General features: G+C 40.4%; 1 protein-coding gene across 1 annotated transcript in view; it reads right to left on the reverse strand.

Moving 5' to 3' along the window:
- Positions 1-27,219, reverse strand: part of LOC115124466 (fibulin-2-like) — a 74,952-nt gene that overhangs the window by 30,750 nt on the left and 16,983 nt on the right. The window contains 1 exon segment of the mRNA XM_065022075.1: positions 20,219-20,353. Within this exon segment, the coding sequence (XP_064878147.1) occupies positions 20,219-20,353 (135 nt within the window).

The following is a 27,219-nucleotide window of genomic DNA, read 5'->3' on the forward strand; positions in this document are numbered from 1 at the left end:
GATTGGTGGAAATCTGTAGTTTGGTCTGATGAGTCCAAAAGTTTGATTTTTGTTTCCAACCGCTGTGTCTTTGTGAGCCGCGGAGTGGGTGAACGTATCTCTGTATGTGTGGTTCCCACCGTGAAGCATGGAAGTGGCGGTGTGATGTTGTGGGGGTGTGTCGCTGGTGACACTGTCTGTGATTTATTTAGAATTCAAGGCACACTTAACCAGCATGACTACCACAGCATTCTGCAGCGATATGTCATCCCACCTGGTTTGGGCTTAGTGGGACTATCATTTGTTTTTCAACAGGACAATGACCCAACAAGGCTCCAGCCTGTGCAAGGGCTATTTGACCAAGAAGGAGAGTGATGGAGTGCTGCATCAGATGTCCTGGCCTCCACAATCACCCAACCTCAACCCAACCTTCTGCACAGATACCAGCCCTGTTCTTAGCCAGGATAATACTCGCCAGTCTACCAGTATCGGACTGTCTCTCCACAACAATGCCAGATTCCTGCCGTAATCCCTGGACCACTACTTCTGATCTTCACAGCTAGCTTGCAGCTAGCTAACTCACAGCTAGCTAGCTCACCGTGGCACCCAGTACCGAAGCTACCCCTGAGGCCCACCTCTCGGCCTACTCAGCTGTTCACCCGAACCCCACTCATACACGGCTAGAGCCCAATACTCCACCGGATCCTTGCTGTAAACTCTGGTCCTTGGCACCGGATCACCGCTGCTACCGATTGGATATAGTGGCTAACGCCACTGCCACGAAGCTAGCACCAGTTAGCCGTGAGCCAAGCGCATCTCCCGGCTAGCAAACTAAATTCTACAATACCTCTTTCGCCATTTGGCTTGGATTCTCTGTCGACACGGCCCCCCGCCGCACCACCACGACTGGTCTGCCGACGAATACTCCATCTGCTGTGCCTTCGACCGGCCTCCATCGGAGGGCTACTAACTTTAAACGCAGTGTTTCCCGAGTGCTAGCGTAGTGGGGCTCCCCTGTTCCATCTACTGCTGCCCCCTGGACACTATGATCACTTGGCTACATAGCTGATGCCTGCTGGACTGTCCATTAATCACGGTACTCCATTCTGTTTATTTATTTTTTATCTGTCGGGCCCCAGCCGCGAACTCAGGCTCTGTGTGTAGTTAATCCGACCCTCTCTGCCTAGTCATCGCCATTTTACCTGCTGTTGTTGTGTTAGCTGATGAGCTGTTGTTGTCTCACCTACTGTTTTAGCTAGTTCTCCCAATTCAACACCTGTGATTACTGTATGCCTCGCTGTATGTCTCCCTCAAATGTCAATATGCCTTGTATACTGTTGTTCAGGTTAGTTATCATTGTTTTAGTTTACAATGGAGCCCCTAGTTTCACTCTTCATACCCCTGATACCTCCTTTGTCCCACCTCCCTCCCACACATGTGGTGACCTCACCCATTACAACCAGCATGTCCAGAGATACAACCTCTCTTATCATCACCCAGTGCCTGGGCTTACCTCCGCCGTACCCGCACCCCACCATACCCCTGTCTGTGCATTATGCCCTGAATATATTCTACCATGCACAGAAATCTGCTCCTTTTATTCTTTTTCCCCAACTCTCTAGGCGACCAGTTTTGATAGCCTTTAGCCGCACCCTCATACTACTCCTCCTCTGTTCCGCGGGTGATGTGGAGGTAAACCCAGGCCCTGCATATCCCCAGGCACCCTCATTTGTTGACTTCTGTGATTGAAAAAGCCTTGGTTTCATGCATGTCAACATCAGAAGCCTCCTCCCTAAGTTTGTTCTACTCACTGCTTTAGCACACTCTGCCAACCCTGATGTCCTTGCTGTGTCTGAATCCTTGCTCAGGAAGGCCACCAAAAATTTTGAGATTTCCATACCCAACTATAACATTTTCCGTCAAGATAGAACTGCCAAAGGGGGCGGATTTGCAGTCTACTGCAGAGATAGCCTGCAAAGTAATGTAACTCATCACTGTCAAACGCTCCCTAAAACACGTCTGTGAGCAGGCCTTTCTAATCGATCTGGCCCGGGTATCCTGGAAGGATATTGACCTCATCCCGTCAGTTGAGGATGCCTGGTCATTCTTTAAAAGTAACTTCCTCACCATCTTAGATAAGCATGCTCCGTTCAAAAAATGCAGAACTAAGAACAGACATAGCCCTTGGTTCACTCCAGATCTGACTGCCCTCGACCAGCACAAAAACATCCTGTGGCAGACTGCAATAGCATCGAATAGTGCCCGCGATATGCAACTGTAACTACAAAAGGTTCTGGGACACTGTAAAGTCCATGGAGAACGAGCACCTTCTCCCAGCTGCCCGCTGCACTGAGGCTAGGTAACACGGTCACCACCGATAAATCCATGATTATCGAACGGCTGGCCATGCCTTCCTCCTGGCTACTCCAACCTCGGCCAACAGCTCCGCCTCCCCCCCGCAGCTACTCACCCAAGCCTCCCCAGCTTCTCCTTTACCCAAATCCAGATAGCAGATGTTCTGAAAGAGCTGCAAAACCTGGACCCATACAAATCAGCTGGGCTTGACAATCTGGACCCTCTATTTCTGAAACAATCTGCCGCTATTGTCGCAACCCCTATTACCAGCCTGTTCAACCTCTCTTTCATATTGTCTGAGATCCCCAAGGATTGGAAAGCTGCCGCAGTCATCCCCCTCTTCAAAGGTGGAGACACCCTGGACCCAAACTGTTACAGACTTATATCCACCCTGCCCTGCCTATCTAAGGTCTTCGAAAGCCAAGTCAACAAACAGATCACTGACCATCTCGAATCCCACCGTACCTTCTCCGCTGTGCAATCTGGTTTCCGAGCCGGTCACGGGTGCACCTCAGCCACGCTCAAGGTACTAAACGATATCGTAACCGCCATCGATAAAAGACAGTACTGTGCAGCCGTCTTCATCGACCTGGCCAAGGCTTTCGACTCTGTCAATCACCATATTCTTAATCGGCAGACTCACTAGCCTCTGTTTTTCTAATGACTGTCTTGCCTGGTTCACCAACTACTTTGCAGACAGAGTTCAGTGTGTCAAATCGGAGGGCATGTTGTCCGGTACTCTGGCAGTCTCTATGAGGGTGCCACAGGGTTCAATTCTCGGGCCGACTCTTTTCTCTGTATATATCAATGATGTTGCTCCTGCTGCGGGCGATTCGCTGATCCACCTCTACGCAGACGACACCATTATGTATACTTCTGGCCCTTCCTTGGACACTGTGCTATCTAACCTCCAAACGAGCTTGAATGCCATACAACACTCCTTCCGTGGCCTCCAACTGCTCTTAAACGCTAGTAAAACCAAATGCATGCTTTTCAACTGTTCGCTGCCTACACCCGCACGCCCGACTAGCATCACCACCCTGGATGGTTCCGACCTAGAATATGTGGACATCTATAAGTACCTAGATGTCTGGCTAGACTGTAAACTCTCCTTCCAGACTCATATCAAACATCTCCAATCGAAAATCAAATCTAGAGTTGGCTTTCTATTCCGCAACAAAGCCTCCTTCACTCACGCCGCCAAACTTAACCTAGTAAAACTGACTATCCTACCGATCCTCGACTTCGGCGATGTCATCTACAAAATAGCTTCCAATACTCTACTCAGCAAACTGGATGCAGTTTATCACAGTGCCATCCGTTTTGTTACTAAAGCATCTTATACCACCCACCACTGCGACCTGTATGCTCTAGTCGGCTGGACCTCGCTACATATTCGTCGCCAGACCCACTGGCTCCAGGTCATCTACAAGTCCATGCTAGGTAAAGCTCCGCCTTATCTCGCCTAACTCCTCATGCCTTTTGCACACAATGTGTATAGATTCTTTTTTTTCTTCTTTTTTCTACCGTGTTATTGACTTGTTTATTGTTTACTCCATGTGTAACTCTGTGTTGTTGTCTGTTCACACTGCTATGTTTATCTTGGCCAGGTCGCAGTTGTAAATGAGAACTTGTTCTCATCTAGCCTACCTGGTTAAATAAAGGTGAAATAAAAAAATAAAAAAATAAAATTGAGATAGTTTGGGATGAGTTGGACTGCAGGGTGAAGGAAAAGCAGCCAACAAGTGCTCCGCATATGTGGGAACTCCTTCAAGAGTGTTGTAAAAGCCTTCCAGGTAAAGCTGGTTGAGAGAATGCTAAGAGTGTGCAAAGCTGTCATCACGGCAAAGGGTGACTACTTTTAGATTTATTTAACACTTTGTTGGTTACTATATGATTCCATATGTCTTATTTCATAGTTTTGATGTCTTAACTATTATTCTATTATTCAATGTAGAGGATAGTGAAAATAAAGAAAAACACTTGAATGAGTAGGTTTGTCCAAACATTTGACTGGTACTGTATGTTCAATTGTATTCTTCATACTATAAAATAATATGAAATTATGCCACAGTTATGCCACAGAATTCTAATGAACTAATGAATTCTAAATGAACTAGTGTAGCCTACAGCCATATGGCATAGCCAGATCAGGACCTAACATAAGGACAAGTCAGAGTATGTATTGTTCCTCTGAAAAATACTATATTCTCTTCATATCATGTTTCTCTAGACCTGTCTAAAATAAATCATGGATTTATTGTGATGTTGTAGACTATATTACATGGATTTATTGTGATGTTGTAGACTATATTACATGGATTTATTGTGATGGTGTAGACTATGTTACATGGATTTATTGTGATGGTGTAGGTAGACTATATTACATGGATTTATTGTGATGGTGTAGACTATATTACATGGATTTATTGTGATGGTGTAGGTAGACTATATTACATGGATTTATTGTGATGGTGTAGACTATTTTACATGGATTTATTGTGACGGTGTAGACTATATTACATGGATTTATTGTGATGGTGTAGACTATATTACATGGATTTATTGTGATGGTGTAGGTAGACTATATTACATGGATTTATTGTGATGGTGTAGGCAGGCTATATTACATGGATTTATTGTGATGGTGTAGATTATATTTCATGGATTTATTGTGATGGTGTAGACTATATTACATGGATTTATTGTGATGGTGTAGGTAGACTATATTACATGGATTTATTGTGATGGTGTAGGTAGACTATATTACATGGATTTATTGTGATGGTGTAGGTAGACTATATTACATGGATTTATTGTGATGGTGTAGACTATATGACATGGATTTATTGTGATGGTGTAGGTAGACTATATTACATGGATTTATTGTGATGGTGTAGGTAGACTATATTACATGGTGTAGACTATATTACATGGATTTATTGTGTTGGTGTAGGTAGACTATATTACATGGATTTATTGTGATGGTGTAGGTAGACTATATTACATGGATTTATTGTGATGGTGTAGACTATATGACATGGATTTATTGTGATGGTGTAGACTATATTACATGGATTTATTGTGATGGTGTAGGTAGACTATATTACATGGATTTATTGTGATGGTGTAGACTATTTTACATGGATTTATTGTGATGGTGTAGGTAGACTATATTACATGGATTTATTGTGATGGCGTAGACTATATTACATGGATTTATTGTGATGGTGTAGGTAGACTATATTACATGGATTTATTGTGATGGTGTAGGTAGACTATATTACATGGATTTATTGTGATGTTGTAGACTATATTACATGGATTTATTGTGATGGTGTAGACTATATGACATGGATTTATCGTGATGGTGTAGGTAGACTATATTACATGGATTTATTGTGATGGTGTAGACTATATTACATGGATTTATTGTGATGGTGTAGGTAGACTATATTATATGGATTTATTGTGATGGTGTAGGTAGACTATATTACATGGATTTATTGTGATGGTGTAGGTAGACTATATTACATGGATTTATTGTGATGGTGTAGACTATATTACATGGCTTTATTGTGATGGTGTAGGTAGACTATATTACATGGATTTATTGTGATGGTGTAGACTATATTACATGGATTTATTGTGATGGTGTAGGTAGACTATATTACATTGATTTATTGTGATGGTGTAGACTATATTACATGGATTTATTGTGATGGTGTAGACTATATTACATGGTGTAGACTATATTACATGGATTTATTGTGATGGTGTAGACTATATTACATGGATTTATTGTGATGGTGTAGGTAGACTATATTACATGGATTTATTGTGATGGTGTAGACTATATTACATGGATTTATTGTGATGGTGTAGACTATATTACATGGATTTATTGTGTTGGTGTAGACTATATTACATGGATTTATTGTGATGGTGTAGACTATATTACATGGATTTATTGTGATGGTGTAGGTAGACTATATTACATGGATTTATTGTGATGGTGTAGACTATATTACATGGATTTATTGTGATGGTGTAGACTATATTACATGGATTTATTGTGTTGGTGTAGACTATATTACATGGATTTATTGTGATGGTGTAGACTATATTACATGGATTTATTGTGTTGGTGTAGACTATATTACATGGATTTATTGTGATGGTGTAGACTATATTACATGGATTTATTGTGATGGTGTAGACTATATTACATGGATTTATTGTGATGGTGTAGACTATATGACATGGATTTATTGTGATGGTGTAGACTATATTACATGGATTTATTGTGATGGTGTAGGTAGACTATATTACATGGATTTATTGTGTTGGTGTAGACTATATTACATGGATTTATTGTGATGGTGTAGGTAGACTATATTACATGGATTTATTGTGATGGTGTAGGTAGACTATATTACATGGATTTATTGTGTTGGTGTAGGTAGACTATATTACATGGATTTATTGTGTTGGTGTAGGTAGACTATATTACATGGATTTATTGTGATGGTGTAGGTAGACTATATTACATGGATTTATTGTGATGGTGTAGGTAGACTATATTACATGGATTTATTGTGATGGTGTAGGTAGACTATATTACATGGATTTATTGTGATGGTGTAGGTAGACTATATTACATGGATTTATTGTGATGGTGTAGGTAGACTACATTACATGGATTTATTGTGATGGTGTAGGTAGACTATATTACATGGATTTATTGTGATGGTGTAGACTATATTACATGGATTTATTGTGATGGTGTAAACTATATTACATGGATTTATTGTGATGGTGTAGACTATATTACATGGATTTATTGTGTTGGTGTAGACTATATTACATGGATTTATTGTGATGGTGTAGACTATATTACATGGATTTATTGTGTTGGTGTAGGTAGACTATATTACATGGATTTATTGTGTTGGTGTAGGTAGACTATATTACATGGATTTATTGTGATGGTGTAGGTAGACTATATTACATGGATTTATTGTGATGGTGTAGGTAGACTATATTACATGGATTTATTGTGTTGGTGTAGGTAGACTATATTACATGGATTTATTGTGATGGTGTAGGTAGACTATATTACATGGATTTATTGTGTTGGTGTAGGTAGACTATAATACATGGATTTATTGTGATGGTGTAGACTATTACATGGATTTATTGTGATGGTGTAGGTAGACTATATTACATGGATTTATTGTGATGGTGTAGGTAGACTATATTACATGGATTTATTGTGATGGTGTAGGTAGACTATATTACATGGATTTATTGTGATGGTGTAGGTAGACTATATTACATGGATTTATTGTGATGGTGTAGACTATATTACATGGATTTATTGTGATGGTGTAGGTAGACTATATTACATGGATTTATTGTGATGGTGTAGACTATTTTACATGGATTTATTGTGATGGTGTAGGTAGACTATATTACATGGATTTATTGTGATGGTGTAGGTAGACTATATTACATGGATTTATTGTGATGGTGTAGGTAGACTATATTACATGGATTTATTGTGATGGTGTAGGTAGACTATATTACATGGATTTATTGTGATGGTGTAGGTAGACTATATTACATGGATTTATTGTGATGGTGTAGGTAGACTACATTACATGGATTTATTGTGATGGTGTAGGTAGACTATATTACATGGATTTATTGTGATGGTGTAGACTATATTACATGGATTTATTGTGATGGTGTAAACTATATTACATGGATTTATTGTGATGGTGTAGACTATATTACATGGATTTATTGTGTTGGTGTAGACTATATTACATGGATTTATTGTGATGGTGTAGGTAGACTATATTACATGGATTTATTGTGTTGGTGTAGGTAGACTATATTACATGGATTTATTGTGTTGGTGTAGGTAGACTATATTACATGGATTTATTGTGATGGTGTAGGTAGACTATATTACATGGATTTATTGTGATGGTATAGGTAGACTATATTACATGGATTTATTGTGATGGTGTAGGTAGACTATATTACATGGATTTATTGTGATGGTATAGGTAGACTATATTACATGGATTTATTGTGATGGTGTAGGTAGACTATATTACATGGATTTATTGTGTTGGTGTAGGTAGACTATATTACATGGATTTATTGTGTTGGTGTAGGTAGACTATATTACATGGATTTATTGTGATGGTGTAGGTAGACTATATTACATGGATTTATTGTGATGGTATAGGTAGACTATATTACATGGATTTATTGTGATGGTGTAGGTAGACTATATTACATGGATTTATTGTGTTGGTGTAGGTAGACTATATTACATGGATTTATTGTGATGGTGTAGACTATTACATGGATTTATTGTGATGGTGTAGGTAGACTATATTACATGGATTTATTGTGATGGTGTAGGTAGACTATATTACATGGATTTATTGTGATGGTGTAGGTAGACTATATTACATGGATTTATTGTGATGGTGTAGGTAGACTATATTACATGGATTTATTGTGATGGTGTAGGTAGACTATATTACATGGATTTATTGTGATGGTGTAGGTAGACTACATTACATGGATTTATTGTGATGGTGTAGGTAGACTATATTACATGGATTTATTGTGATGGTGTAAACTATATTACATGGATTTATTGTGATGGTGTAGGTAGACTATATTACATGGATTTATTGTGATGGTGTAAACTATATTACATGGATTTATTGTGATGGTGTAGACTATATTACATGGATTTATTGTGATGGTGTAGGTAGACTATATTACATGGATTTATTGTGATGGTGTAGGTAGACTATATTACATGGATTTATTGTGATGGTGTAGGTAGACTATATTACATGGATTTATTGTGATGGTGTAGGTAGACTATATTACATGGATTTATTGTGATGGTGTAGGTAGACTATATTACATGGATTTATTGTGATGGTGTAGGTAGACTATATTACATGGATTTATTGTGATGGTGTAGGTAGACTATATTACATGGATTTATTGTGATGGTGTAGGTAGACTATATTACATGGATTTATTGTGATGGTGTAGACTATATTACATGGATTTATTGTGATGGTGTAGACTATATTACATGGATTTATTGTGATGGTGTAGGTAGACTATATTACATGGATTTATTGTGATGGTGTAGACTATATTACATGGATTTATTGTGATGGTGTAGGTAGACTATATTATATGGATTTATTGTGATGGTGTAGGTAGACTATATTACATGGATTTATTGTGATGGTGTAGGTAGACTATATTACATGGATTTATTGTGATGGTGTAGACTATATTACATGGATTTATTGTGATGGTGTAGGTAGACTATATTACATGGATTTATTGTGATGGTGTAGACTATATTACATGGATTTATTGTGATGGTGTAGGTAGACTATATTACATGGATTTATTGTGATGGTGTAGGTAGACTATATTACATTGATTTATTGTGATGGTGTAGACTATATTACATGGATTTATTGTGATGGTGTAGACTATACTACATGGATTTATTGTGATGGTGTAGACTATATTACATGGATTTATTGTGATGGTGTAGGTAGACTATATTACATGGCTTTATTGTGATGGTGTAGGTAGACTATATTACATGGATTTATTGTGATGGTGTAGACTATATTACATGGATTTATTGTGATGGTGTAGACTATATTACATGGATTTATTGTGATGGTGTAGACTATATTACATGGATTTATTGTGATGGTGTAGGTAGACTATATTACATGGATTTATTGTGATGGTGTAGGTAGACTATATTACATGGATTTATTGTGATGGTGTAGACTATATTACATGGATTTATTGTGATGGTGTAGACTATATTACATGGATTTATTGTGATGGTGTAGACTATATTACATGGATTTATTGTGATGGTGTAGACTACATTACATGGATTTATTGTGATGGTGTAGGTAGACTATATTACATGGATTTATTGTGATGGTGTAGGTAGACTATATTACATGGATTTATTGTGATGGTGTAGACTATATTACATGGATTTATTGTGATGGTGTAGACTATATTACATGGATTTATTGTGATGGTGTAGGTAGACTATATTACATGGATTTATTGTGATGGTGTAGACTATATTACATGGATTTATTGTGATGGTGTAGGTAGACTATATTACATGGATTTATTGTGATGGTGTAGACTATATTACATGGATTTATTGTGATGGTGTAGGTAGACTATATTACATGGATTTATTGTGATGGTGTAGGTAGACTATATTACATTGATTTATTGTGATGGTGTAGGTAGACTATATTACATTGATTTATTGTGAAGGTGTAGGTAGACTATATTACATGGATTTATTGTGATGGTGTAGACTATACTACATGGATTTATTGTGATGGTGTAGACTATATTACATGGATTTATTGTGATGGTGTAGGTAGACTATATTACATGGCTTTATTGTGATGGTGTAGGTAGACTATATTACATGGATTTATTGTGATGGTGTAGACTATATTACATGGATTTATTGTGATGGTGTAGACTATATTACATGGATTTATTGTGATGGTGTAGACTATATTACATGGATTTATTGTGATGGTGTAGACTATATTACATGGATTTATTGTGATGGTGTAGAATATATTACATGGATTTATTGTGATGGTGTAGACTATATTACATGGATTTATTGTGATGGTGTAGACTATATTACATGGATTTATTGTGATGGTGTAGACTATATTACATGGATTTATTGTGGTGGTGTAGGTAGACTATATTACATGGATTTATTGTGATGGTGTAGGTAGACTATATTACATGGATTTATTGTGATGGTGTAGACTATATTACATGGATTTATTGTGATGGTGTAGGTAGACTATATTACATTGATTTATTGTGATGGTGTAGGTAGACTATATTACATTGATTTATTGTGAAGGTGTAGGTAGACTATATTACATGGATTTATTGTGATGGTGTAGACTATACTACATGGATTTATTGTGATGGTGTAGACTATATTACATGGATTTATTGTGATGGTGTAGGTAGACTATATTACATGGCTTTATTGTGATGGTGTAGGTAGACTATATTACATGGATTTATTGTGATGGTGTAGACTATATTACATGGATTTATTGTGATGGTGTAGACTATATTACATGGATTTATTGTGATGGTGTAGGTAGACTATAGTACATGGATTTATTGTGATGGTGTAGGTAGACTATATTACATGGATTTATTGTGATGGTGTAGACTATATTACATGGATTTATTGTGATGGTGTAGACTATATTACATGGATTTATTGTGATGGTGTAGACTATATTACATGGATTTATTGTGATGGTGTAGACTATATTACATGGATTTATTGTGATGGTGTAGACTATATTACATGGATTTATTGTGATGGTGTAGGTAGACTATATTACATGGATTTATTGTGATGGTGTAGACTAAATTGCATGGATTTATTGTGATGGTGTAGACTATATTACATGGATTAATTGTGATGGTGTAGGTAGACTATATTACATGGATTTATTGTGATGGTGTAGGTATACTATATTACATGGATTTATTGTGATGGTGTAGACTGCTTGCTTGACAATCACACAATGTCATGACCGCCACAGCCCTAGGAGGGAGGGACCGAGGGAGGGGAGTGAGTTAACAGGGAGCGAGGAGAGGAGAGAACAGGGCCAGAGGGAAGGAAGAAGGGAGAGGAGTTTGAGGACTCTAGGGTGATTTAAAAACGTCCAAATCTGAACCTTTTAAAACCTCCCAGGCTAACTGATGACATGACTCAGAATACATCTGGGCAGTTCCTCTCAGCGGACAGTCCAGACGAATGAGAGAAAGGATAAGAAAAGAGGAGAGAGAGACATGAAGAAAGAGGGAGGAGAGAAAAAGAGAGGGAGGAGAAGAGACAGTGAGGGAGTGAGAGATAGAAAGAGAGAGGAGAGATGAGGGTGGAAAGAGAGTTTAGCCTGCGGTCTTAATCACAGCTACACATAGCCCAAAGGCCACTAGTTGTTTTCATCTTCCCGTCCAAATACATTGTATGCAACAAGGGCAAAACATTCATATCCCTCGTAGACCGTTTGTACCTAAAACATTCACCATTCAAGCTGCATAAGCTCCGTTATTTAATGTTGAGAAAGTTAAAGAACAGGGAGAATGTGTACTTTATGAAACACCACCAATCCTCCTGTCCTTATGAAACCCCATGTTCCACCACCAATCCTCCTGTCCTTATGAAACCCCATGTTCCACCACCAATCCTCCTGTCCTCCTGTCCTAATGAAACCCCATGTTCCACCACCAATCCTCCTGTCCTTATGAAACCCCATGTTCCACTTTCATAAGGACAGGACATATCAAATCAAAGTTGATTTGTCACGTGCGCCGAATACAACAGGTGTAGTAGACCTCACAGTGAAATGCTTACTTACAGGCTCTAACCAATTGTGCAAAAAAATGTGTGTGTGTGTGTGTGTGTGTGTGTGTGTGTGTGTGTGTGTGTGTGTGTGTGTGTGTGTGTGTGTGTGTGTGTGTGTGTGTAGGTAAGTAAAGTAATAAAACAGTAAAAATACATTTGAAAATAAGAATAGGAAGGCTATATACAGTAGTGAGGCTATATACAGTAGTGAGGCTATATACAGTAGTGAGGCTATATACAGTAGTGAGGCTATATACAGTAGAGAGGCTATATACAGTAGAGAGGCTATATACAGTAGTGAGGCTATATACAGTAGTGAGGCTATATACAGTAGAGAGGCTATATACAGTAGTGAGGCTATATACAGTAGTGAGGCTATATACAGTAGAGAGGCTATATACAGTAGAGAGGCTATATACAGTAGTGAGGCTATATACAGTAGTGAGGCTATATACAGTAGAGAGGCTATATACAGTAGAGAGGCTATATACAGTAGTGAGGCTATATACAGTAGTGAGGCTATATACAGTAGAGAGGCTATATACAGTAGTGAGGCTATATACAGTAGAGAGGCTATATACAGTAGTGAGGCTATATACAGTAGTGAGGCTATATACAGTAGAGAGGCTATATACAGTAGAGAGGCTATATACAGTAGTGAGGCTATATACAGTAGTGAGGCTATATACAGTAGAGAGGCTATATACAGTAGTGAGGCTATATACAGTAGTGAGGCTATATACAGTAGAGAGGCTATATACAGTAGAGAGGCCATAGAGTAGTGAGGCCATAGAGTAGTGAGGCCATACAGTAGCGAGGCTATATACAGTAGTGAGGCTATATACAGTAGCGAGGCCATAGAGTAGTGAGGCCATACAGTAGCGAGGCCATAGAGTAGTGAGGCTATACAGTAGCGAGGCCATAGAGTAGTGAGGCCATAGAGTAGTGAGGCTATATACAGTAGCGAGGCCATAGAGTAGTGAGGCTATATACAGTAGCGAGGCCATAGAGTAGTGAGGCTATATACAGTAGCGAGGCCACCAGAGTAGTGAGGCTATATACAGTAGCGAGGCCATAGAGTAGTGAGGCTATATACAAGCGAGGCCATAGAGTAGTGAGGCTATATACAGTAGCGAGGCCATAGAGTAGTGAGGCTATATACAGTAGCGAGGCCATAGAGTAGTGAGGCTATATACAGTAGCGAGGCCATAGAGTAGTGAGGCTATATACAGTAGCGAGGCCATAGAGTAGTGAGGCTATATACAGTAAAAATAGGCCATAGAGAGTGAATATACAGTAGCGAGGCCATAGAGTAGTGAGGCTATATACAGTAGCGAGGCCATAGAGTAGCGAGGCTATATACAGTAGCGAGGCCATAGAGTAGCGAGGCTATATACAGTAGCGAGGCCATAGAGTAGCGAGGCTATATACAGACACCTGTTAGTCAGGCTGATTGAGGTATTATGTACATGTAGATATGGTTAAAGTGACTGTGCATATATGATGAACAGAGAGTAGCAGTAGTGTAAAAGAGGGGTTGGCGGGTGGTGGGACACAATGCAGATATCCCGGTTAGCCAATATGCTGAAGCACTGGTTGGTCGGGCCATTGAGATAGTATGTACATGAATGTATAGAATGTATAGCTACAGAGAGTAGCAGCAGCGTAAATGAGGGAGGAGGCACACAATGCAAATAGTCCAGGTAGCCATTTGGTTACCTGTTCAGGAGTCTTATGACTTGGGGGTAAAAACTGTTGAGAAGCCTTTTTGTCCTAGACTTGGCACTCCGGTACCGTTTACCATGCGGTCGTAGAGAGAACAGTCTATGACTGGGGTGGCTGGGGTCTTTTACAATGTTTATGGCCTTCCTCTGACACCGCCTGGTGTAGAGGTCCTGGATGGCAGGGGTCTTTTACAATGTTTATGGCCTTCCTCTGACACCGCCTGGTGTAGAGGTCCTGGATGGCAGGGGTCTTTTACAATGTTTATGGCCTTCCTCTGACACCGCCTGGTGTAGAGGTCCTGGATGGCAGGGGTCTTTTACAATGTTTATGGCCTTCCTCTGACACCGCCTGGTGTAGAGGTCCTGGATGGCAGGGGTCTTTTACAATGTTTATGGCCTTCCTCTGACACCGCCTGGTGTAGAGGTCCTGGATGGCAGGACATAGTGGTGGAACAAGGGGTTTCATAAAGTCAAAATGTTCCCAGTTATTTTCACTGAAGATGCCAGTGGAACCATACAACAATCCTAATTAGGTGGGGCTTGTGAAGCAAAAGTCCCCACTTTAAATCTTCATCATACCTCTTCTTCCTCTTCTGCACGCTAGTGATCTTATACTGTTTCAGTTAGCAAATGTTAAAATATGTAAACTGGTCTAGATTGAGTTGCTTATATAAAACATGTATTGTTTTTTTTAAATGATTCAACTTTTTTTTTTTCAACATTCACTCTAATGTGACTATTTTCAACATGTGTCAACACGTGTCTTTTCTAATGTGACTATTTTCAACATGTGTCAACACGTGTCTTTTCTAATGTGACTATTTTCAACATGCTAAAACTCCCCGTTGTGACGTCTTCCTCTACTTCTCTGCTATTCAAATCTGGAATAATAACAGAATGATCTGGTACCAATCAAACGTTACAGCTGTTTAAGTGACCTCAACATTTTCTGTAACTTTATATAAACAACTGAACTTTTCATCACTTTCAGAACAAGTTAGACAAAAACTTAGTGGGTATATATATATATATATAGGACATGTATTGACTTAGTGGGTATATATATATATATATATATATATATATAGGACATGTATTGACTTAGTGGGTATATATATATATATATATATATATATATATATATAGGACATGTATTGACTTAGTGGGTATATATATATATATATATATATATATATATAGGACATGTATTGACTTAGTTGATATATATATATATATATATATATATATAGGACATGTATTGAAATAAAACTGTGAAGGACCTCGGCGTTACTCTGGACCCTGATCTCTCTTTTGAAGAACATATCAAGACCATTTCAAGGACAGCTTTTTTCCATCTACGTAACATTGCAAAAATCTGAAACTTTCTGTCCAAAAATGATGCAGAAAAATTAATCCATGTTTTTGTCACTTCTAGCACTAAATAAACTTCAGTTAGTGCTAAATACGGCTGCTAGAATCCTGACAAAAATTTGATCATATTACTCCAGTGCTAGCCTCCCTACACTGGCTTCCTGTCAAAGCAAGGGCTGGTTTCAAGGTTTTACTGCTAAACTACAAAATATTACATGGGCTTGCTCCTACCTATCTTTCTGATGTGGTCCTGCCGTACATACCTACACGTACGCTACGGTCACAAGACGCAGGCCTCCTAATTGTCCCTAGAATTTCTAAGCAAACAGCTGGAGGCAGGGCTTTCTCCTATAGAGCTCCATTTTTATGGAACGGTCTGCCTACCCATGTCAGAGACGCAAACTCGGTCTCAACCTTTAAGTCTTTACTGAAGACTCATCTCTTCAGTGGGTCATATGATTGAGTGTTGTCTGGCCCAGGAGTGGGAAGGTGAACGGAAAGGCTCTGGAGCAACGAACCGCCCTTGCTGTCTCTGCCTGGCCGGTTCCCCTCTTTCCACTAGGATTCTCTGCCTCTAACCCTATTACAGGTGCTGAGTCACTGGCTTACTGGGGCTCTCTCATACCGTCCCTGGGAGGGGTGCGTCACCTGAGTGGGTTGAGTCACTGATGTGATCATCCTGTCTGGGTTGCCCCCCTCCCTTGGGTTGTGCCGTGGCGAAGATCTTTGTGGACTATACTCAGCCTTGTCTCAGGATGGTAAGTTGGTGGTTGAAGATATCCCTCTAGTGGTGTGGGGGCTGTGCTTTGACAAAGTGGGTGGGGTTATATCCTTCCTGTTTGGCCCTGTCCGGGGGTGTCCTCGGATGGGGCCACAGTGTCTCCTGACCCCTCCTGTCTCAGACTCCAGTATTTATGCTGCAGTAGTTTATGTGTCGGGGGGCTAGGGTCAGTTTGTTATATCTGGAGTACTTATCCTGTCCTATTCGGTGTCCTGTGTGAATTTAAGTGTGCTGTCTCTAATTCTCTCTTTCGCTCTTTCTTTCTCTCTCTCGGAGGACCTGAGCCCTAGGACCATGCCTCAGGACTACCTGACATGATGACTCCTTGCTGTCCCCAGTCCACCTGGCCGTGCTGCTGCTCCAGTTTCAACTGTTCTGCCTTATTATTATTGGACCATGCTGGTCATTTATGAACATTTGAACATCTTGGCCATGTTCTGTTATAATCTCCATCCGGCACAGCCAGAAGAGGACTGGCCACCCCACATAGCCAGGTTCCTCTCTAGGTTTCTTCCTAGGTTTTGGCCTTTCTAGGGAGTTTTTCCTAGCCACCGTGCTTCTACACCTGCATTGCTTGCTGTTTGGGGTTTTAGGCTGGGTTTCTGTACAGCACTTTGAGATATCAGCTGATGTACGAAGGGCTATATAAATACATTTGATTTTGATTTTGATTTGATTATTGACTTAGTGGGTATATATATATATATATATATATATATATATATATAGGACATGTATTGACTTAGTGGGTATATATATATAGGACATATATTGACTTAGTGGGTATATATATATATATATATAGGACATGTATTGACTTAGTGGGTATATATATATATATAGGACATGTATTGACTTAGTGGGTATATATATATATATATATATAGGACATGTATTGACTTAGTGGGTATATATATATATATATATAGGACATGTATTGACTTAGTGGGTATATATATATATATAGGACATGTATTGACTTAGTGGGTATATATATATATATATATAGGACATGTATTGACTTAGTGGATATATATATATATATATTGTTACGTTCCCCAGTTTATGTGTTGTAGTTTGTGTGTTTGCACGTGTTTATTTCAGGAAATGGCTTCCTGAAATCCCTCAAGCAGCTGATTGGTCGACTCCATGGCTAATTGGAGAGCTGACCCCGCCTACTCGTCAAGAGGCAGCTGTCTCCAGTTACACATTCATTCTGAAGCTATATAAAAGCCAGTGTTCTGTTCAGGAGAGTCATTGCTGGGAGGTCATTGCAGAGAGATTGAATATGAGGGAGGTCATTGCTGAGAGAGGAGGCTGATGGCTGTGGATACTTTACTATGTTAGTTGTTGGTAGCAGTTGGTATGTTCTGTGAGTTTGTTGCTCAGATAGAGCTTATTTGATGTCCTTTGTTTCTTAGTTTGTTTGAGAAATGATTTGTTCTCCTGTTTCATTTGTTCCCAGGGGGGAAGGGGAAGGCACCTAGGGAGTGCTTAGGCAAGAGGCCCGCGGGCATACATATACCCGTAGTATATTCATTGTCTAGGCACAATAGGTAAGACCTGGGCGGACCACCCCCTGTATTTTGGTTAGAGCACCAGGTGGTGCTAAAGTAGGTAAGTAGTGGGTAGGCAGGTAAGATAGGAGAGGTTAGGTGAGTAGTGGGTAGGCAGGTAAGATAGGAGAGGGGGCTTTGAGATTTACTTTCTTTGCTTTGGTTCCGTCCAGCCCCTTTTCCCCATATTAACGTGTAAAGGAATAAAGTCCTTGTAAACGGTACCACATTCTGCCTGTTGTCATTCTTACTCGCACCTACAGTCCATAACTTTTTCACTTCACGGAGAGTTGAGTTGTAGCAGGGTGTTGCGTTCCTTCTTCATAGAGGTGTGCGTAACATATATATATATATAAGACATGTATTGACTTAGTGAGGATATATATAGGCCATGTATTGACTTAGGGGGTATATATATATATATATAGGACATGTATTGACTTAGTGGGTATATATATATATATATAGGACAGTGTATTGACTTAGTGAGTATATATATAGGCCATGTATTGACTTAGGGGGTATATATATATATAGGACATGTATTGACTTAGGGGGTATATATATATATATATATAGGACAGTGTATTGACTTAGTGAGTATATATATAGGCCATGTATTGACTTAGGGGGTATATATATATAGGACATGTATTGACTTAGGGGGTATATATATATATATAGGACATGTATTGACTTAGTGTGTATATATATATATATATAGGACACATTTTGACTTAGTGGGTATATATTTATATATAGGACATGTATTGACTTAGTGGGTATATATATATATAGGACATGTACTGACTTCGTGGGTATATATATATATATATATAGGACATGTATTGACTTAGTGGGTATATATATATAGGACATGTATTGACTTAGTGGGTACATATATATATATATATATATAGGACATGTATATAGGATATGTATTGCATGTATTGTTAGTGGGTGTATATATATATATATAGGACATGGACATGTATTGACTTAGTGGGTATATATATATATATATATATATGTATTGACTTATATATATATATATATATAGGACATGTATTGACTTAGTGGGTATATATATATATATATATAGGACATGTATTGACTTAGTGGGTGTATATATATATATATATAGGACATGTATTGACTTAGTGGGTATATATATATATATATATAGGACATGTATTGACTTAGTGGGTATATACATATATATATAGGACATGTATTGACTTAGTGGGTATATATATATATATATATAGGACATGTATTGACTTAGTGGGTATATACATATATATATAGGACATGTATTACTTATATATATATATATATATAGGACATGTATTGACTTAGTGGGTATATATATATAGGACATGTATTGACTTAGTGGGTACATATATATATATATATATATATAGGACATGTATTGAGTTAGTGGGTGTATATATATATATATATATAGGACATGTATTGACTTAGTGGGTATATATATATATATATAGGACATGTATTGACTTAGTGGGTATATATATATATATATATTTAGGACATGTATTTACTTAGTGGGTATATATATATAGGACATGTATTGTGTAAATCTAACAACCTGTTTTAGTAACCACATCAACAACTTGTCATCTACAATTTCACACTGCCATTTTGCCCACTTTCCCAGTTCTTTAGACACAAACTTAAAAGGTAGGACGTTGAGGGGCGTTTTTAGTGATTAAATATGTGATCTAACCGGCCCACAATCCAAAGTATTAATGTTGTTACTGTAGTCTAGCAAAGAAATCAGACCAATTATTTTACTAAATTTAACTTTGACTATATATCTTTTATTATTGAATCTTTATTTAACTTATTAGCTTAAGTAAAACCAACCAATTTGACTTCATAATCATAATGATGATGATGTTGACCAACTCACCCTCACAGACTTGGTTCCTGAGCTGGAAGCCAGCAGGACAAGTGACGGTCCTCTCACACACAAACGATCCCACGGTGTTCACACAGCGCTCACTGGCCTGGCAACTGTGCATGCTGGTCACACACTCATTCACATCTGTTAGGGGTTAGAGAGGGAGAGAGGGAGAGAGAGAGAGGGTGAGGGACAGAGAGAGTATGGGAGAGCGAGAGAGAAAATGTAGAAAGAGAGAAAGGGAGAGAAAGAGAGAGAATGGGAGCGAGGAGAAAATCAGGATGACAAATATAAATTCTATTTGGACACAGTTCTATTAGAACACACCAAAAAATACACATACTGTATCTGAGACTAAATATCAGCAACACAGGTAGCTTTCACATGGTTGTGAATGAGCTGAGAGACCAAGCAAGAAGAGCATTCTATGCCATTAAAAGGAACATTGGAATCTGGCTCAAAATGTTCCAATCAGTTCTAGAACCAGTTGCTCTATATGGCAGTGAAGTATGGGGTCCACTCTCTAACAATGACTTTACCAACTGGGACAAACTTCCAATCGAAATACTGCATGCAGAGTTTTGCAAGACTGTATTGCAAGTGCAAAGAAAACCTCCAAATAACGCATGTAGAGCAGAATGGGGCCAATACCCTCCTCCTCACTCTAATAGAAAAAAGAGATATCAAATTTGAACAACCATCTAAAAATAAGTGATCCCAAAACATTCCATCACACAGCTCTACAATCATTTACATTTACGTCATTTAGCAGACGCTCTTATCCAGAGCGACTTACAAATTGGTGCATTCACCTTATGACATCCAGTGGAGCAGCCACTTTACAATAGTGCATCTAAATATTTTAAGGGGGGGGGGGGGGGGGGAGAAGTTTTACTTTATCCTATCCTAGGTATTCCTTAAAGAGGTGGGGTTTCAGGTGTCTCCGGAAGGTGGTGATTGACTCCGCTGTCCTGGCGTCGTGAGGGAGTTTGTTCCACCATTGGGGGGCCAGAGCAGCGAACAGTTTTGACTGGGCTGAGCGGGAACTGTACTTCCTCAGTGGTAGGGAGGCGAGCAGGCCAGAGGTGGATGAACGAAGAGATGAAACAAGAGAAGAGTCCCCTCAGCCAGCTGGTTCTGAGGCTCAGTTCACCAACCCAAACCAACCCCATAGAGCCTCAGGACAGCACTCAGCCAGCTGGTTCTGAGGCTCAGTTCACCAACCCAAACCAACCCCATAGAGCCTCAGGACAGCACTCAGCCAGCTGGTTCTGAGGCCCAGTTCACCAACCCAAACCAACCCCATAGAGCCTCAGGACAGCACTCAGCCAGCTGGTTCTGAGGCTCAGTTCACTAACCCAAACCAACCCCATAGAGCCTCAGGACAGCACTCAGCCAGCTGGTTCTGAGGCCCAGTTCACTAACCCAAACCAACCCCATAGAGCCTCAGGACAGCACTCAGCCAGCTGGTTCTGAGGCTCAGTTCACCAACCCAAACCAACCCCATAGAGCCTCAGGACAGCACTCAGCCAGCTGGTTCTGAGGCTCAGTTCACCAACCCAAACCAACCCCATAGAGCATCAGGACAGCACTCAGCCAGCTGGTTCTGAGGCTCAGTTCACTAACCCAAACCAACCCCATAGAGCCTCAGGACAGCACTCAGCCAGCTGGTTCTGAGGCTCAGTTCACTAACCCAAACCAACCCCATAGAGCCTCAGAACAGCAGTCAGCCAGCTGGTTCTGAGGCTCAGTTCACTAACCCAAACCAACCCCATAGAGCCTCAGGACAGCACTCAGCCAGCTGGTTCTGAGGCTCAGTTCACCAACCCAAACCAACCCCATAGAGCCTCAGGACAGCACTCAGCCAGCTGGTTCTGAGGCAAGTTCACAAAACAAAAAACCAAGAAAATTAGAGCCTCAGAACAGCAGTCAGCCAGCTGGTTCTGAGGCTCAATGCTATTTAACCCAAACCAACCCCATAGAGCCTCAGGACAGCACTCAGCCAGCTGGTTCTGAGGCTCAGTTCACCAACCCAAACCAACCCCATAGAGCCTCAGGACAGCACTCAGAAAATCTGGCCCAACCAAATCATCACAAAACAAAAAGAAAAAGAAAATTGGAAAGGCATCACAAAAAATCTAAGTAAAATAAAATTTGATTTAAACTTCAATGCTATTTGGCTCTAAACAGACAGTACATGGTGGCAGACTATCTGACCACTGTGACTGATAGAAAACTGAGGAAAACATTGACTAGATACAGACTCCGTGAGCACAGTCTGGCTGTAGAGACCGGTCGTCACAGACAAACCTGGCTGCCCAGAGAGGACAGTCTGGCTATAGAGACCGGTCATCACAGGCAAACCTGGCTGCCCAGAGAGGACAGTCTGGCTGTAGAGACCGGTCGTCACAGACAAACCTGGCTGCCCAGAGAGGACAGTCTGGCTATAGAGACCGGTCATCACAGGCAAACCTGGCTGCCCAGAGAGGACAGTCTGGCTATAGAGACCGGTCGTCACAGACAAACCTGGCTGCCCAGAGAGGACAGTCTGGCTATAGAGACCGGTCGTCACAGACAAACCTGGCTGCCCAGAGAGGACAGTCTGACTATAGAGACCGGTCATCACAGGCAAACCTGGCTGCCCAGAGAGGACAGTCTGGCTATAGAGACCGGTCGTCACAGACAAACCTGGCTGCCCAGAGAGGACAGTCTGGCTATAGAGACCGGTCATCACAGGCAAACCTGGCTGCCCAGAGAGGACAGGCTGTGCTCACTCTGCTCCAGGGGAGAGGAAGAGACAGAGCTGCATTTCCTATTATTACTGTGACAAATACACAGACCTAAGAGAATATTTCTTTACAAAGAATTTGAAACTATAAAAGTTCATATTTATTGGGTGAAAAGCCAAAATGTGCAGTTTTGGTAGCCGTGACAGATGTGTCCTCTTTCCACAACCTGAGGGACAGCCAGTGAAAAGTGCAAAGTAATGTCGATAATATTTCCCATTTTGTTTTGTCTTTCATACCACGTCATGTGTCTTCTCAGTCATGTTGACACTGGTCTACTACCAGATCATGTGTCTTCTCAGTCATGTTGACACTGGTCTACTACCAGGTCATGTGTCTTCTCAGTCATGTTGACACTGGTCTACTACCAGATCATGTGTCTTCTCATTCATGTTGACACTGGTCCACTACCAGGTCATGTGTCTTCTCAGTCATGTTGACACTGGTCCACTACCAGGTCATGTGTCTTCTCAGTCATGTTGACACTGGTCCACTACCAGGTCATGTGTCTTCTCAGTCATGTTGACACTGGTCCACTACCAGGTCATGTGTCTTCTCAGTCATGTTGACACTGGTCCACTACCAGGTCATGTGTCTTCTCATTCATGTTGACACTGGTCCACTACCAGGTCATGTGTCTTCTCAGTCATGTTGACACTGGTCCACTACCAGGTCATGTGTCTTCTCAGTCATGTTGTTACTGATCTACTACCATGTCATGTGTCTTCTCAGTCATGTTGACACTGGTCTACTACCAGGTCATGTGTCTTCTCAGTCATGTTGACACTGGTCCACTACCAGGTCATGTGTCTTCTCAGTCATGTTGACACTGGTCCACTACCAGGTCATGTGTCTTCTCAGTCATGTTGACACTGGTCCACTACCAGGTCATGTGTCTTCTCAGTCATGTTGACACTGGTCCACTACCAGGTCATGTGTCTTCTCAGTCATGTTGACACTGGTCCACTACCAGGTCATGTGTCTTCTCAGTCATCTTGACACTGGTCCACTACCAGGTCATGTGTCTTCTCAGTCATGTAGACACTGGTCCACTACCAGGTCATGTGTCTTCTCAGTCATGTTGACACTGGTCCACTACCAGGTCATGTGTCTTCTCAGTCATGTTGACACTGGTCCACTACCAGGTCATGTGTCTTCTCAGTCATGTTGACACTGGTCCACTACCAGGTCATGTGTCTTCTCAGTCATGTTGACACTGGTCCACTACCAGGTCATGTGTCTTCTCAGTCATGTTGACACTGGTCCACTACCTGGTCATGTGTCGTCTCAGTCATGTTGACACTGGTCCACTACCAGGTCATGTGTCTTCTCAGTCATGTTGAAACTGGTCTACTACCAGGTCATGTGTCTTCTCAGTCATGTTGACACTGGTCTACTACCAGGTCATGTGTCTTCTCAGTCATGTTGACACTGGTCTACTACCAGGTCATGTGTCTTCTCAGTCATGTTGACACTGGTCCACTACCAGGTCATGTGTCTTCTCAGTCATGTTGACACTGGTCCACTACCAGGTCATGTGTCTTCTCAGTCATGTTGATACTGGTCCACTACCAGGTCATGTGTCTTCTCAGTCATGTTGACACTGGTCCACTACCAGGTCATGTGACTTCTCAGTCATGTTGACACTGGTCTACTACCAGGTCATGTGTCTTCTCAGTCATGTTGACACTGGTCCACTACCAGGTCATGTGTCTTCTCAGTCATGTTGACACTGGTCCACTACCAGGTCATGTGTCTTCTCAGTCATGTTGACACTGGTCCACTACCAGGTCATGTGTCTTCTCAGTCATGTAGACACTGGTCCACTACCAGGTCATGTGTCTTCTCAGTCATGTAGACACTGGTCCACTACCAGGTCATGTGTCTTCTCAGTCATGTAGACACTGGTCTACTACCAGGTCATGTGTCTTCTCAGTCATGTAGACACTGGTCCACTACCAGGTCATGTGTCTTCTCAGTCATGTTGACACTGGTCTACTACCAGGTCATGTGTCTTCTCAGTCATGTTGACACTGGTCTACTACCAGGTCATGTGTCTTCTCAGTGATGTTGACACTGGTCTACTACCAGGTCATGTGTCTTCTCAGTCATGTTGACACTGGTCTACTACCAGGTCATGTGTTTCCTCAGTCATGTTGACACTGGTCCACTACCAGGTCATGTGTCTTCTCAGTCATGTTGACACTGGTCTACTACCAGGCCATGTGTTTCCTCAGTCATGTTGACACTGGTCCACTACCAGGTCATGTGTCTTCTCAGTCATGTTGACACTGGTCTACTACCAGGTCATGTGTCTTCTCAGTCATGTTGACACTGGTCTACTACCAGGTCATGTTTCTTCTCAGTCATGTTGACACTGGTCTACTACCAGGTCATGTGTCTTCTCAGTCATGTTGACACTGGTCTACTACCAGGTCATGTGTCTTCTCAGTCATGTTGACACTGGTCTACTACCAGGTCATGTGTCTTCTCAGTCATGTTGAGACTGGTCTACTACCTGGTCATGTGTCTTCTCAGTCATGTTGACACTGGTCTACTACCAGGTCATGTGTCTTCTCAGTCATGTTGACACTGGTCTACTACCAGGTCATGTGTCTTCTCAGTCATGTTGACACTGGTCTACTACCAGGTCATGTTTCTTCTCAGTCATGTTGACACTGGTCTACTACCAGGTCATGTGTCTTCTCAGTCATGTTGACACTGGTCTACTAACAGGTCATGTGTCTTCTCAGTCATGTTGACACTGGTCTACTACCAGGTCATGTGTCTTCTCAGTCATGTTGAGACTGGTCTACTACCTGGTCATGTGTCTTCTCAGTCATGTTGACACTGGTCTACTACCAGGTCATGTGTCTTCTCAGTCATGTTGACACTGGTCTACTACCAGGTCATGTGTCTTCTCAGTCATGTTGACACTGGTCTACTACCAGGTCATGTGTCTTCTCAGTCATGTTGACACTGGTCTACTACCAGGTCATGTTTCTTCTCAGTCATGTTGACACTGGTCTACTACCAGGTCATGTGTCTTCTCAGTCATGTTGACACTGGTCTACTACCAGGTCATGTGTCTTCTCAGTCATGTTGACACTGGTCCACTACCAGGTCATGTGTCTTCTCAGTCATGTTGACACTGGTCTACTACCATTGCTTTAATGTATTGTTGTTCTGATTAATATTGTTGTAGTTGTTGTTAATGGTAATCCCATGTTGTAGTTGTTGTTAATGGTAATCCCATGTTGTAGTTGTTGTTAATGGTAATCCCATGTTGTAGTTGTTGTTAATGGTAATCCCATGTTGTTGTTGTTGTTAATGGTAATCCCATGTTGTTGTTGTTGTTAATGGTAATCCCATGTTGTAGTTGTTGTTAATGGTAATCCCATGTTGTAGTTGTTGTTAATGGTAATCCCATGTTGTAGTTGTTGTTAATGGTAATCCCATGTTGTTGTTGTTGTTAATGGTAATCCCATGTTGTTGTTAATGGTAATCCCATGTTGTTGTTGTAGTTGTTGTTAATGGTAATCCCATGTTGTTGTTGTTGTTAATGGTAATCCCATGTTGTTGTTGTTGTTAATGGTAATCCCATGTTGTTGTTGTTGTTAATGGTAATCCCATGTCCACTACTACTATTGTTATTGCTGTTGTTAATGGTAATCCCATGTCCACTACTACTATTGTTATTGCTGTTGTTAATGGTAATCCCATGTCCACTACTACTATTGTTATTGCTGTTGTTAATGGTAATCCCATGTCCACTACTACTATTGTTATTGCTGTTGTTAATGGTAATCCCATGTCCACTACTACTATTGTTATTGCTGTTGTTAATGGTAATCCCATGTCCACTACTACTATTGTTATTGCTGTTGTTAATGGTAATCCCATGTCCACTACTACTATTGTTATTGCTGTTGTTAATGGTAATCCCATGTTGTAGTTGTTGTTAATGGTAATCCCATGTTGTTGTTGTTGTTAATGGTAATCCCATGTTGTTGTTAATGGTAATCCCATGTTGTTGTTGTAGTTGTTGTTAATGGTAATCCCATGTTGTTGTTGTTGTTAATGGTAATCCCATGTTGTTGTTGTTGTTAATGGTAATCCCATGTTGTTGTTGTTGTTAATGGTAATCCCATGTCCACTACTACTATTGTTATTGCTGTTGTTAATGGTAATCCCATGTCCACTACTACTATTGTTATTGCTGTT

The sequence above is a fragment of the Oncorhynchus nerka genome, linkage group LG2 (genome assembly GCF_034236695.1).
Source record: "Oncorhynchus nerka isolate Pitt River linkage group LG2, Oner_Uvic_2.0, whole genome shotgun sequence".
Classification (NCBI taxonomy): Eukaryota; Metazoa; Chordata; class Actinopteri; order Salmoniformes; family Salmonidae; genus Oncorhynchus; species Oncorhynchus nerka.